This window comes from Chamaea fasciata, unplaced genomic scaffold (assembly GCF_029207755.1).
Source record: "Chamaea fasciata isolate MVZ Bird 193981 ecotype frontalis unplaced genomic scaffold, bChaFas1.0.hap1 SCAF_11, whole genome shotgun sequence".
In the NCBI taxonomy this organism is placed as follows: Eukaryota; Metazoa; Chordata; class Aves; order Passeriformes; family Sylviidae; genus Chamaea; species Chamaea fasciata.
In genome coordinates this window covers 21967056-21981368 of record NW_027094096.1, presented here as the reverse complement: position 1 = coordinate 21981368, position 14313 = coordinate 21967056, and the positions used below count along the sequence as shown (strand labels likewise).

The 14313-nt window shown below is 47.0% G+C and overlaps 1 protein-coding gene across 5 annotated transcripts; it reads right to left on the bottom strand.

Annotated features, from left to right (window-relative positions):
* Window positions 1-224: 224 nt before the first annotated feature.
* On the bottom strand, window positions 225-13043 carry MLF1 (myeloid leukemia factor 1). 5 transcript variants are annotated; one of them, XM_066193658.1, is made up of 9 exons: window positions 12951-13014; window positions 8485-8543; window positions 8223-8385; window positions 5616-5666; window positions 4700-4789; window positions 4275-4403; window positions 2621-2780; window positions 2218-2353; window positions 225-2068 (listed from the first exon to the last, which is right to left on the bottom strand). In XM_066193658.1, exons 2-9 carry the CDS (start codon window positions 8532-8534, stop codon window positions 1966-1968), a joined length of 882 nt encoding a protein of 293 aa, XP_066049755.1. In that variant the 5' UTR covers window positions 8535-8543; window positions 12951-13014; the 3' UTR covers window positions 225-1965. The 5 variants fall into 5 exon arrangements, with proteins under 5 accessions (XP_066049755.1, XP_066049756.1, XP_066049758.1 ...); XM_066193659.1 differs by lacking the exon at window positions 8485-8543 and having other exon boundaries at window positions 12951-13043; XM_066193661.1 differs by lacking the exons at window positions 8485-8543; window positions 12951-13014 and adding an exon at window positions 10234-10316.
* Between the last annotated feature and the right edge of the window lie 1270 nt (window positions 13044-14313).

The following is a 14313-nucleotide window of genomic DNA, read 5'->3' as shown; positions in this document are numbered from 1 at the left end:
TTCCATCAAACTTTATTTTTTATGGAAAATGCATCCTCGCCTCCAGAAACTGAGGGATTTCCAGAGAATCCAGAGTGATTCTGCTACATCTCATCCCATTCCACCCCTGCACGGGCAGGGACACCTCCCCTAGCCCAGGTTTCCTTCACTGAATTGTTTCAAAGCAGCCCGAACTAAATAATGCACAAGTCCCTCTGCGGTGTAGAATAAACCAACAAAGCCCGTAAATAATAAATAACTTTATTAAAGAATTGCAGTTTCAGATGCTTTTACAGAGCATAACTTGTGCCTTACATTGGAGAACAGTCTTGGTGTAGCATAGGGATCTGGAGGGAATATTCACCTCTTCCCACTGTCATTTCAAAACCCAGGATGTGCTTGTTTTATTTCACACAAAAATCCGAGTTAGCAGGTGAATTTTCCACTTAACAGCAGCAGATCTCCAAGATTCTTACTCAGATTCCAACACAGAAAACAGTGCTGCTGTTAATTACTCAGAAGATTATCTAATAAATTAATTGCAGGATCCACGTTGTCTCGCGTGGATGGAAAATGGGTTGAGGTCTGACTTTAAGGGGTGTCCAAGCCCCCCCGACATTCCCTGCTCATTAAATTATTCAATTATTGCCATTAATATTGATCACATCAACTTATTGCCACTGATTCTTTTCTAATTCAGGAAGAGACCACAAGCAAATAACTGTCCTTCCCTTTCCAGAGCTCAACAAAAGTGCTGCTGATTGGGTTTGCACATTAATCAACATTAATTAATTAAAATTAAATAATCTGGGGAAACTGCAGGAATATTAAATATGGTTTAGAGGCTTTTTGGCCAAACAAATATTACTCTTACCTTTAAACACTATTTCATCATACAAACAGTGATTTTAAAGGCTACATTATAATAGAGCCTGGAATTTAAGTAATGCTTTATTGTTATTAAATTAATTAGTACTATTTAATGTTATTTAATTTACAGAAATTCTTTCTGCTACACCGCAGGGATAATTCTGTGTGGTAGAACAGGGACTGAACACCTGGCATCCCAGGATTTTCCTGCTCTCAGACACTGCTGGCTCTTCTAAACTATAAAATGCAGATTTAGGATCATTCTACCCTCAGTAAAACACAAAGAACACAGAAAGGAGAGGGGTTCCTGTATCCAGGGCTCCTTAGAACACAAGAAATGGTGAAATCATTCCAGTTAAACTCATTTCTCCCAGGTATTTTTCCCATGAGTAACTCCTAGTTGCAGCTGATCTCAGGACACTGGTATTACTACAGGATAATTAAAGTAATTAAATACCACAGACAATCCTCAAAATGGGAAATGATGGGCCAACTCCACAGAAAAAAACCCAAAGGATCAGGAATACAAAGTTGACAGTTCAAGCACAGGAAATGCGGTGCAAGCCCAGCTTAACTTAAAACTCTGATAAATTTAAAATCAGAGTTTTATGTTAATTAAACATAAATACAGTTTTATTTCAGTATTTCCTCTCACTTCCTGTTCCACCCAGGTGAGTGTGGGGCTTCTGTAACGATTTATAATATGACTTTAGAGAATAGTGTTTTATAGTGTATTCAAGGTCTAATAATTAACCTACAAAATCAGTCATTATTTCAGCAACCCAAAAATAAAGGGAATATACTTTCTGTGCAAATCAGAGTGGGAAGGAGGAGCTGCAGGACCTTATTAAAGCCTGACATTGATGCAGCTGGAGCAGAACTACTCTGCAAATCCAAGCTGGTTTTCCCAGGATTCGAGATGTTCCATAAAGTGCTTCTAGGCAGAAAGTTGTTAGGTTTGAATTCACTGAGGTTTGCCGGACATTCAGAAGCAGGAGGAGCAAAGGCACAACACAGAACAGAGATTGGTCACAAATCCAGGTGTTTTTTATGGACACGAGCACTGAGCACCATCAGCTGCTCCAGGGAACCTCCATCCCGAGGGAATGGGGACAGTTATTTCTTGGAGCTCTTCAGGGGCACCTGTGTTCCTTTCACATGCAGGGTCTCCAAGGAATCCCTGGGCATTCTGGATCCTGGGGCTCCAAGTGGCTTCCCTCTGGAAAAAGAACAACAATCATCACAATCTCCATGAAAAAAAGGAGGAATAAAACCTGCAGTTCCCCTTGGAACATTGCTCCAGAACTGGATTTTCCTTCTGCTGCTGGGATTTCCTGACCCTGCAGGATAGCAGGGAACTGTTTTTACCTTCTTGCTACTACAGTTTCCCTGGGACTGTAACGGGCACTTCCGGATCTTGGAGCTTCCACAGCTCCTCTGCTTCGGCAAGGCCTGAACTTCATGATCTCCTTCTGCCACTCCTGATCAAAGGTGTCAGCCTCGGCTGGAAAACAGATACATTGATTTCAAATGTTAATAAAGAGAGGAAAAAAAAACATTTAATGAAGATCAGGGGGGTTGAGTAGTGATTTTAAACTTCGTAGTCCACAATTCCCCACATGGCCTGCAGCTGTTTTCGGGGATCTGCAAAAGAGAATTTGGATTTGGAAACTTCGAGTCTAAAAGTGCCTATTATGATATCTCAAAGCTGGAACTTCCACATCAGAGTGTGAAACAGTGCCAAGCCCATTAACTGCCTAAAGAGACCTACACTCATCCAGGTTGATGAACTCCTGGTTCAACTCCTCATCCCCAGTCTTGGCATTCTTGGATCTTTTGATGACGTGAGCCCGATCCTGGATGTGGTGACCAATGGCGATTTTCTCCACACCACTTTCGGAATCCTTCACTGCTCTCCTTGTCTCCCTAACCTGTGAAAAAAAAAAAAAAAAAAAAAAAAAAAAGGAACTGAGTGTCCTTCCAGCTAAAAATGAGGTAAAAGAGTTCACAGAATGCCAGGATGGTTGGGGTTGGAAGGATTTAAAGCCCATCCAGTCTCACCCTGCCATGGGCAGGGACATTTCCCACTGTCCCGGGCTGCTCCAAGCCCTGTCCAGCCTGGCCTTGGGCATTGCAAGGGATCCAGGAGAAACCACAGCTGCTCTGGGAAGAATTTCCTTCCAGTATCCCACCCAACCCTGCCCTCTGCAGTGGGAAGCCATTCCCCCTTGTCCTGGCACTCCAGGCCCATGCAAAGGGTTATTTCCTCCCCCAAGAGTTTTCGATCTTTCCTTAAAAAAAGGTCACGTTTTCCAGGCTTCTCATTTCCTGTCTTGGCTGCAAACACACCAACAAAACACAAATCAAGCTTGTTTTCTTCTGGCCACCAGAGAGGCAGATGAAACAACACCTGAAGTTTTTTGACTGGGTATTAATTTACAAAGGGTTTAAAAATGTTACAGAGCCAAGTTTCCAACACTCTCCTTGGCAACCGAAGGAGCAACACCCGATGGCAAAATTCCCAATTCTTAGGCTGTGGTGTTGAGTGGCTTGGAAGCCAGGCAGCCCCTTATCAGTGTCCTGGGGTATTATTAGAAGCCTTGTGATAACAGGGTGTGCTGGAGCTGGGACACATTCCCAGCCAAATCCTGCCCACGGCCTTTAGGGATCCTGTCTAGGCTTTCACAGCCCCTGCCAGCTTCACATTCCCACTCCCAGTTCCCAGCAGGATTAGACACAACAGCTGCTCCACCTCAGGGTTATGTAAGTGCCTGGGCAAAGGGGTGCTTTGAAGGCAGGGGTTGCATAAATCAGTGTCTCTCCTGGAGTTTAAGTGGACAGGAAAAGGATTTGTTACAGCAAAGAGAAGGGCATTGGAAAATTGCTGCTCTGTGCTCTGTTTTCCCAGCCTTGCATGCGTCTGTCATTTATTTTGGGCCATACTTAAAGCTCAAAATTACAGGGAGGGAATCAGACCTTTAATACAGAGCAGGGTTTGAGAGCTCTGTGTTCTCCTCAATTCCTAAATTTTCTCTGTGCAGTCAGGGAAGGTCGGGCTCCACTCCCAGGGAACAGGGACAGGAGGAGAGGGAATAGCCTCAGGCTGGGCCAGGGGAGGCTCAGGGTAGACACCAGCAGGAATTTCCCCATGGAAAGGGTGAACAAACATTGGAAAAGGGTGAATAAACATTGGAAAAGGGCTCCCAGGGAAGTCTGGAATGCCCAGGGAATTCCTGGATGTGGCCCTCGGTGACAAGGGGGCATCGGGCACAGACTGGACTCAGTCCCATCTCAGTGATGCCAGGATTCTGTGAATCCCAGGAGGAGCTGTGTGCAGTGAAAGGAGCTGCAGACAGTGGTTTGGTGTGGCTGCACTGACCCTGGCAGTGCCCAGCTCCTGTGGGCTGGATTCCAGCAGCACTCACCCCTCCTGGAGCCGTGCGGGTCTGGCTGGAGGCCTGGAACACTTTGGGAGGTTCATCCCCCACTTTGGAATAGGTCATCATGGAGGAGGAGCTGAAGCTGTGTCCCTCGGGTTGGATGGACAGGTCATCCTACAAAGCAAGGCGGGCTCATTAATGGCAGTGAAAACCTGTGGGGAGGAGTTATTCCTTATTGTTTTATTATGGAAAATATCCCTTGGCAAAATTAACCCTCCTGGCACCACGTGAAACTTCAGTTTTATCTTTAAAGAATAAAGAAAAATTATAAAACCAACATAATCTGGGCAAAACCCCCTCAACTCTTACCATCTCCTTGAGATTTCTTGGCATTATTTTCAGAGGAATATTTGAAATAACTGGCACTCTGCAGCGCAATAAATTTGAGAATAATTTTAAAAAGAACTCACAAATTTCCTCTGCATTTCCAGCATGCTGTTCCTCATGTTTGACATCATCCTGTCCATGACAGAAAATGGATCCCCAAAATCTGTATCCTGCTAAAAAAAGGGAAAAGAGGACTAGTTACAACAGTGTCACCTCTCCCAGCCCTGAAGCTGCTTTTCACATGCATTTTGAACTCAAAAAGCTTTTCAGACTGCACTTCACACACACACGAGCCAAAATGCATCTTTGCAAAAGGAAACGGAGGGAGCTGGATTAAGACAGAGATGCTGGGAAGATGAAAGTGGAAGATTTGTCACTGAGATGTCAAACTGGCCACAAGATGAGTTTATTTAACAAAAATGTTCGCTGGATATTCAAATATCCAATTATTTCACAAATGTGTTTTCATAAACCTTCTGACCTCAGCAGCTTCTGCTCTGAAAGTCCTGTTTGACCCTTCAGGGCTGAAATTTAAATGAATTCATTTCCACAGTTATGTACTCCAGCGCTGCAAACTTCAAGCCGCATTTAAGCTCAAAATGAAGCAAAATTAAAGGACAGAAAACCTTCAACTTATTTTTTGAGTTCAAGAAACTGGAATCCTCTGGGTGAGAACTATGATGAGAGATGATGGATATTTTACAGGATATTCCAGAGCCCCCAAAGCACAGCTGGAAACCACTCCAAGCCCACTTCCAGGACAATCCCATCCCCAGGAGCTGCTCTGCCTGACTGGGAGCAGTGTCAGCCCCACAGAAACAGGGATTATCCCATCCATATCCAGAAGTTAAAGCCCCAGGAAGGATTTTTTTTTCCCCCTGGATTTTCTAATTCCCAAACTGCAAACAGCCCCCAAAGCAGGATGCAAGCACAGAGCTCAGCCTCTGCCATGCTTTGCTTACACACAGCTTACACAGGAGCTGCTCCAGGGATACTAACCCCTCTCCCAAAACCAAAACCTGCAAAGGGCATGAGGGAGAAGCTGGTGGCCTGGAAAAAAAAAAAAAAAAAAAAAAAAGAAGAAGGAGCAACATCTGGAATTATTATCAGGAACAGCAGAATTTACTTTTACACCCAGCAGGTTACATGAAACATTTCCCATCTAATCAAAATCACTCAGGAGGGCCTTGGTAATTAATTAATTAATTAATGAATCCCTGGAAATAATACATTTCTACTGATGATATTTCAAAGTGCTAACTGCCACCACATCTAAGAAATACTGCTAAGTGTGCGTGAAAAGCACTGAGAGGTCGGCAAACATCTGAACCCCACAAGAAGCTTTGTGCTGATTTCACACTTCAGGCCCCGCCCTGCAATGCTCCATATTCCAGTCAGGCAGCACTGAAAGCTGATTAAAATCAACAAATCAACTAATTACCCCAGGGATAATGAGTATTCCTGCACGCCAGGGCAGTGAGATCCCGGGGAACACAGGGGTGTTTCCAGGAAACCCAGACTCGAGTGAGGCGACACCTGCAGACTCAGGGGGTGGCAGAAAGACCAAACCCTTTGCAGGAATTTTAATGGGAAAAAAAAAAGAAATCTCCAATTCTGGAATAACTTTAGGAACACTTCAGGTTTCTGTGAGGACAGATCAGGCAGAGCTGTAAATAATAATATATTTTTTTATCTCTTGATATCAAGTCCTCCCCAGTAGGAGTTATCAGGCATACAAAGCTTATAAACTGTTTTATAACAGTAAAAAGCCACCAAAAGCTGTTAAACATTTGCCTGACATACAGGACAATCAGACATCCCAAAAATCCCAATTAACAGTCTCTCTTAATATGTTTCAGCTCATTTCTCCCTCCCTAAAAACTGAACTGCAAACCTGCTGGAGAAAGGAAAAGCAGTTTTGAATGTCAATCCTACAGTGGCACTCAATGAGTCGTCCCACCTGATTTGGTTCCTTTCAAAGCAGTTTTAGGCCTTGCTGCAATTTATTTAAACACAGAATGACAACACCACTGATCAACGTGAGTAATTTGAATGAAGTGCATTTGACATGGTAGCAAAGCTCCGCCTTTTCCTACACAAAAATATAATTTTGAGGGTTGAAATCCTTGGTGGAGCAGCAGTTTGAGCTGCCAGGGCAAAGCAGTCAGTGCTGAGTCTGCTGTGACACCTGACAGCCCTTCGGTGGGCCAGGAGGAACAGCAAAAGCTCCTGGGAAGGCTTTGGCAGCTGTGGAATTCTTTAGAGCTTGTCAGGACAACACAGAGCTCCTGCACCTCTCCCTCGGGCTGCAGCCACAGGGACACAACCCCTGAGCTTTGACAGCTGCTTTTTCTAAAGGAAAAGCCCTGCTCTGGCTTTAGGCACCACTGATCCAAGGCCAAGGATCAGTAGAGGGAAGCTGCTGCCCTAATCAGATGCAGTTTCTATATTTGCCAGGAAGGGGCTGGGCAGGGGAAGGAATGTGCCAGTTCCCCTCTGCAGGTGACAGGCTCTGCTCCAGCTCTGGCCACCGGCCCCTGTCACCTGCCTTTGCTTCCAACAGCCTTTGGAAAAGCAGGGGGATTCATTAAAGCAACAGGGAGGATATCTGGAGGGAAAGGAACCAGCTCCCAACGTTCATCCTCTATAAATACAGCTCTAGATAAGGGTCAGATATGATTGTCCTGCATGCCCAGAGCTGGAAAAACACTCTAATTAAATCATCAGCTTCACTTGGTAACACACGCATAGAAATACTAAATTTCACACCAATTTCCCTGAGTTTTAATCCTTACAGGTTTGTGTCTAAGGGAATAATAACAATCAGCCCAAATTCAGAGCATGAAGTGTTTATCCCCAGCTGCAAAGGGTTGAAAATCCATGGATGGATATTCCTGAGGTGCTGAAAGCCAGGCTTGTGGAAATCAAACTGAAAGAGCTGCACACAAGGGACTGAAGTGCACAAATACATCCTGGAATGGGTTGGGTTGGAAGGGACCTGGAAAGAACCTGGCCTTGAACACTTCCAGGGACAGGGCACCTTTTGAAGTCAAGTTAACACAAAAAGGAAATCCATGTGCAGAGAATGTGAGACATTTTTAGTGCCTTTCACTGACAGAAACACTGAATGTGTTACATTTATGAAGGCAAGCAGTGGATAAGTGATTAGTTTGTTCATTAGATGCTGTTCAATAATCAGTAAAAGGCAGACTCTGATGAGCCCTGACAGATGTTTAGCAGAGATAAGGAATGAAGGAATCATTTCTCTGAGGGATGAAGCAGCTGCCAGGAGGTTCCAAAGCCTGTTTGCCACGCCTGGAGCTCAGGGATGTCTCTGAAAGACTCCAAACATCTCAGAAGGCAAAAAGCATAGAAAAAGAAGGCTTTATTTTCTATATTTCTGCTGCCTTTTCTAAGGTGTTCTGATACAGACTTAACACGATTGGGGAACAGGAACGACACCTCTCCAATGCCGTTGGTTAACTAGAGAAACAGCCAACACCAGCTGGAGAAAGATGGCTCTGAGAAGAAGCTTTCTTGAGGAACTTTTCCTTGGGAAAAGCTGCTAGCAGGCGGAAATCCCTGCACCCCAGAGGGGCCGCTCACCCGGCGTGTGTCCCCGGCGTCGCGCCGCGCTCCGCCCTGCGCTCTGCCCGCCGCTGCTCCGTCCCTTCCCTCCGGGAGCGCCAGGAACGGATCCCGCCCCAAGGGCTCCGGGAAGCTCTGCATCACCCGCCGCATGTGCTCGTGGTGGGCGGCGAAGGGATCCCTGCGGGGCGGACACACGATACCTGCGTTAGAACCCCGAGCATCCCGCACGGGCTCTGCTGGCAGGCACTGGCCGCCCCAAGAGAACACGGCGTTTCACCTGGAGCCACGGAGAGAGCTGCCAAAACTGAGTAACACAGCTAAGATCATCGGTGTGTCCTGTAAATGAAAGTGTGTCTAATATCACATAAGATCACAGTGGAAAACTTGGAGTTCAAAGTTTTAGAATATTATACATACATACATAAACATTCTATATAATATATATAATATTCTTATATATACTATATATAATATACAATATAAAACTGTAAATTTATAACTATTATATGTTATATGTAACATTTAACATGTACTATATTAGATATTAAACATTACATTTTATATATTATAGAAATATTATGTTATATATATAATATGAATACTATACATAATATACATAAATATCATATCATATTTTTATATATATATTTGTTTATATAAAAAAGCAAGATAGAAGGATTAGATTTCACTTTGAAACTTCTTTTTCACCTTCTTCTTCATAGGTCTAAGTAGTATTTTGTAATTAGATTAAAAAGTCCACACTGTGAGCCACGAGTCATTAAGTTAAAAGTAAAAATAATTTTTTATGCGTCATTTCTTAATTAGACAGTTCATCCTTAAAAAAACCTTGTGGAGAGAAAAATTCGACTCCATTTTTAGTTTGTTAACTTGAAGTGCTGCAGAACCCACAGTTTGTGAGACTGTAACACAGGTAAGAATTAATGAACATCTAAATCCAAACAAGAAATACCATCCCAGGCATTTAATCCCAACCCTAGCAAAAAGAAAATAAAACACAACACATTATTCCAGCTGATGGACAGTGGCCCCAGGACATCGCAAACTTCATTTTTTAGGGATCTTCATCCAAAAGTTTTACTTTAATGTGACCCAACAGGGCAATCTCCTGTTCCTAATAAAGTCTGATTTTCTCTTCCCTTCCCATCTCTCAGGTTTGGTGTTTGAGATTTATTTTGCCTCAGCTGCACTCCTGGGTGTCCCTGTTCCTTCTCCTCTTTCCTCATCTTCCCCAGAAAAGTCCATCCTTGGCTGCACCTTTCACTCCAGCCCGTGTCCAACACCTGCCAGAACCACAAACTGACCCCTATTTTATTTATCACTATTTCCACCTCCAACACCTGACATCAAAATAATTGCTTGTGAATTTTCCCCCTACACCTTCCAGAGCTCAGCACTGTCCTGTTCACTGAACTCCTCGTGTCCCTCACCCCTCAAATTTATTCTGCGGCCAGTCCCCATCCTACTTTTCCTTCTCCCTGTCCCACATGCCTAAAAATACAAACTATCCTCTAAATCCAGGCCAGCTCCATCTCCTGTGGTCACCCCCTGCTGCACCTTTACCTTCCCTCTCCACAAATCCTTTTCCTGTGCTCCGGAAGGAGATTCTCACTGGCTTTTTGTTTTCCTCTTATTTTCCTCCTCCTCTCCCCTGCCAAAAACCTACAGAACTCCACTGATGTTCCCAAAGCTTGGCCTGCAAGGAGAACATTGCTCAGCTTCCCAAACTCTCTAAGCTGGACAAGAGCTGATATTCCTAATTAAGAGAAGCAAAAAGAGGAGAGAAACAAGAATTTTTCAGAAGGGTATGAGCAGTGCTGCTGCCTGAGGGCCAGGCTGCAAATGAACGTTTCCCATAGAAATGAACGTTTCCCATAGAAATGAACATTTCCCATAGAAATGAACACTTCCCATGCCAATGAACACCTCCCATGCCAATGACCCTGGTTCATTTCCTTCTTCCATCTCCTTTTCCTCTTTGCCATCCCACAGAAAACCACTTTATTACCATGAACAATCACTTCCCAGGTGTGTTAATTTAGGTTTCCTCTCAATTCCTGGCTCTCCCCACACCCTCCAGGACAGCAGAGCCTTTCCTGGGACATTTCAGGAGGAGAAACTTCAGGCTGCTCCTGACTTTTCCCTGCCCTGTTATCTCCTGCCCCACACCCTTATCTCCAGCCCCACCAAAACCGTTCCCACATCACGTGCCCGCTTTGACCTCGTGCCAAAGTCACATTTAAGGTTGATTTTTTTCCCTTTCCAGTGAAAAGGGAACAGAAAATCCATCTGGAAGACGAAGTTTCCAAGGAATGAAACCCTGATGGCTCCAAGGACGGAAACTCCAACCAGAATTCCAAGAGGAGGACAAAGTGGACAAGGCAAAGTCTCTGCAGGGCACCTGCAGGATTTTAGGATCCTTGCTCCAAGCACAGATTTTATGGGATGGCAGCAGGTGTAGGACACTAATTTAACAATTATTGACTTAAATGTGACCTTTTTTTTGGGGGGAAAGATACTTTTGATGAGGATTTGTGGTTTCTGTTACAGCCTAAAAGTGATGAAGACAAAGTGAGGCACACCAAATACGTGCCCTTCACGTGTTAAACACGAAATTATTTTAAAAATTCAGTTCTGGATGGAAACAATTTATGCATTTATTGTTCCAGCAACAGAATTTAGTCTAATATGTATTAACCTGACCCTCACCTGACATTAAACATGCAGGTATAACATTACTACTTACTTCAGTGCATGAAAAATCAGTCCTAGAACAAGAAATCCCACTTATTTCTTTTATAAACTGTACTTTGTATTGGTTATGTTTCTTTTGATTAGATATTAGGTGAAAATATCAGATTTTTTTTCCCAATTCAGGAAGTTCTGTGAGGCTGCAGCTGCAGATTCCCCCCGGAGGGAACACCTGGCACAAGAAACTGAAGAGAATGAAATGCAGAGTGTGGAGCTGGCAGGGAAAACACAATCCCAGGCTGGCCCAGCACCCTGGGGTGAGTGACTGCTGCTTCCCTGGGACAGCTGCTCACTCAGGCTCCGGCCCAGGCACTATTTCCAGCCCAGCACCAAACCCTCTCCTTATGAGGCAGCTGGAGCCGATTATGACACTGTTTTGGAAGCTGATCTTATCTGAGGTGATCAGCTCCATTCCTTCACTATCTGCAAAGCAGACTGAAGAGGACAGTGCTGAGAAAATGAGGCTCAGTTTCCAGCTCATCTTCCACACACACTCCCTGCCTCCACCTCCTGCAATCCTTCTTATTTTTTTTTTTTTCCCCTGCACAATAACAAGGAATAAATCAGTAAATAAGCAGTTGTTATTTCAAACAAGACCTGATTTCTATTATGACTTTAATTTCATGCTGAGGATCTTCACAGAGAAGTTTCCTGCAAAGAACTCATGAGTTGTTACAAGGGCAGGAATATTCCTAGAAACCAAGAGTGTGGCACAGCTTTGGGAATTCTCCTGGAATGTGCTGCAGATCAGCAGGAGATTCTCCTTTCAGCACAGAGCCAGAGCTCCTGGTAACCAGGAGATGCAGACAACAAACCACATCACAGGCCTGCTGCTCCCTTCCTCCCCCACCCCTTATCTCAACTAATGAAATCCCTCCGAGTTTTTTCAAAGATTTAAACTAATTATCGAGGCTCCTCAGAGTGCTCTGACCCCATCTGCATCCACTACAAAGTACAGTTTCTGACCAAAGACATGAAATGGGGCCAGACCAGGTAATTCAGCAGCTCTGGCTGAGGGGAGAAGCGTTTGCATCACCCAGTGCTGACACTGAGATTCCCACAGGGAATAAACTGAGATTCCCACAGGGAATAAACTGAGCTCACACCTGAATACACAGAACAGGAGCCACCACTGAATGCTCATGGGATGGAAACAGAATTTCAGAATGGTTTGGGGTGGAGGAACCTTAAAGGTGATCCTGTCTCACCCCCTGCCATGGGCAGGGACACCTTTCCACCATCCCAGGCTGCTCCAACCGTGAACAATTCCAGGGAAGTGACACGGTCGCCTGGGGAAATGAGCACAGGAGACAGTTTGCCATCGCTGCTCTCACACACACACGCCGGCAAAGTTTTAACTGAAGAACACCCGGAGTTCTGAGCAGTGCTGGCATTGAGAGGAGTTCAGAGACAGCCTGTGGCTAAAAGTGATTAATTAAACACGCACATAAAGCCGGATGAGCTACACGACTCAGAACCTGTAGCAAGGAAATTGAAGAGCAAACAAACTCAAGAACCTCCAGCCAAGGAGGTGAGGCTCCCCTCGGTATGAAATGCGGATTAAAGCCTTCCCTGCTGCGAGCAGACTCAAGTCTCCGCTACTGAACCTCGCCGAGGACGTTTAATCCCTGCACGGCTTTGGGGGACCAGGAGGGGCCGGGGGGACACACGGGCGGTCAAACGGCCCCGACAGCGACCCCGGCACCGGCCCCGCTCCTTCCTGCTGCACCGACCTCTTTAACCAGCCCCGATCCCTTTAACCAGCCCCGACCCCACGATCTTCCACCCGCACGGATCCCCGGGTCCTTCCGCCCGCACCGGCCCCCGGGGCTGCCTCAGCCAACGGCCGCTGCGGGTCCCCCACACGCCCCCCGCCCGCCCGTCTACAGCCGCGGCCCGGCCTGTCGGAGCCCACCGCCGCCTCAGCCCCCTCGGGGCCGATCTCCCTCGGCCTCCCCGCCGCCCGCCGCTCACCTGAAGAAGGGATCATCCTCGAAGCACCTGCCGAGCCCCCCGAACATGGCGGCGGCCGCTGCGCTCTGCGCGCCCCCCGCCCCGCGCGGCCCCTCCTCACCGCGCCGCGCGCCGCCCCGTCCGCCCACGTGACCGCATCCGGCCGTTCCCATTGGCCGGCGCGCCGCGAGGGGCGGGGCTCTCCCCCGCGCGCCGCCGTTGCCGTGGTGACCGCGGGGCCGCCGCTCCCGCAGCGTCCCGGGAATGGGGAAATTCGGGAATTGCGGGCAATTCGGGAAATTAAGGAATTGCGGGAGTTGAGGGAATTGCAGCCTCGCCGCCCCTCCCGCAGCCCCGCCGTGCCACGGGGTGCGCCCCGCTCCTGGGCGGTGTGAGGCGGCCTCAGCGCGTCCCGCCGCTCGGCGATTATTTTAGAAAGAATCCTGGTTTTTCCAGTAGATGGCAGTAAAATAAAGCTGCGGCTGGAAACCGGCGGAAGGTGGAAAAGCAGCCAGAGGCCGGGCTGAGGGATCCGTGAGCCGCTCTTCCAGGGACACAGCAGTGAGGAGGGGCGGGATGGAGCAAGGGCAGGGATGCTCCAGGATCAGGGTTCCAGGGCGCATCCCCTTCCCAAGGCTCCGGGAAAGTCATAAAAGTGAAGCAAATCGCTTCCCTGCCCTGCTTTGGGTTGGGTTACAGCTCAGCAGGGAAAGGAGCTCTTGGTTTGAGCAGGATGAAGAAGATAAAGGGAAATTCCCCCCCGGCAAACCTTTGGAATAGTGGTCTGAGGGAGGTTTCGGTAAAATTGTGGATTTGGGAGATCTTTCCCGGCCTTAATCACGGAACGTTTTGAGGGGATGAAGTTCCAGGAGCAGGAGAATTGTGGAACTTTCCCCCGGCTGTTCCCAGCCCTCCACACACCCACACTCCCTGGGCTGCTTTTGTGCCAGCTCGGACTCCCAAGGACGAAATTCCCAGCCAGAGCAGCTCCAGCGCTGGATCCTGGGCAGGAATCCAGGGATGAGGTGACTGCTCCTTTCCCATTTCCCTGGATCCTGGGCAGGATCTGAGGAATGAGGTGACTGTTCCTTTCCCATTTCCCTGGATCCCGTGCAGGAATCCAGGGATGGAGGCTGCAGTGATTGTTCCTTTCCCACTTCCCTGGATCCCGTGCAGGAATCCACGGATGGAGGCTGCAGTGATTGTTCCTTTCCCACTTCCCTGGATCCCGTGCAGGAATCCAGGGATGGAGGCTGCAGTGATTGTTCCTTTCCCACTTCCCTGGATCCCGTGCAGGAATCCACGGATGGAGGCTGCAGTGATTGTTCCTTTCCCACTTCCCTGGATCCCGTGCAGGAATCCAGGGATGGAGGCTGCAGTGATT

Excerpts from the sequence above, each read along its gene's own strand:
- MLF1 (XM_066193658.1), bottom strand. The coding sequence starts at position 8,534 with ATGATCTTAGCTGTGTTACTCAGTTTTGGCAGCTCTCTCCGTGGCTCC. Across the intron at positions 8,386-8,484 it reads AGCTCTCTCCGTGGCTCCAG|GGATCCCTTCGCCGCCCACC; the intron begins GTGAAACGCCGT and ends TCCGCCCCGCAG. Across the intron at positions 2,781-4,274 it reads CCCGCACGGCTCCAGGAGGG|GTTAGGGAGACAAGGAGAGC; the intron begins GTGAGTGCTGCT and ends TTTTTTTCACAG.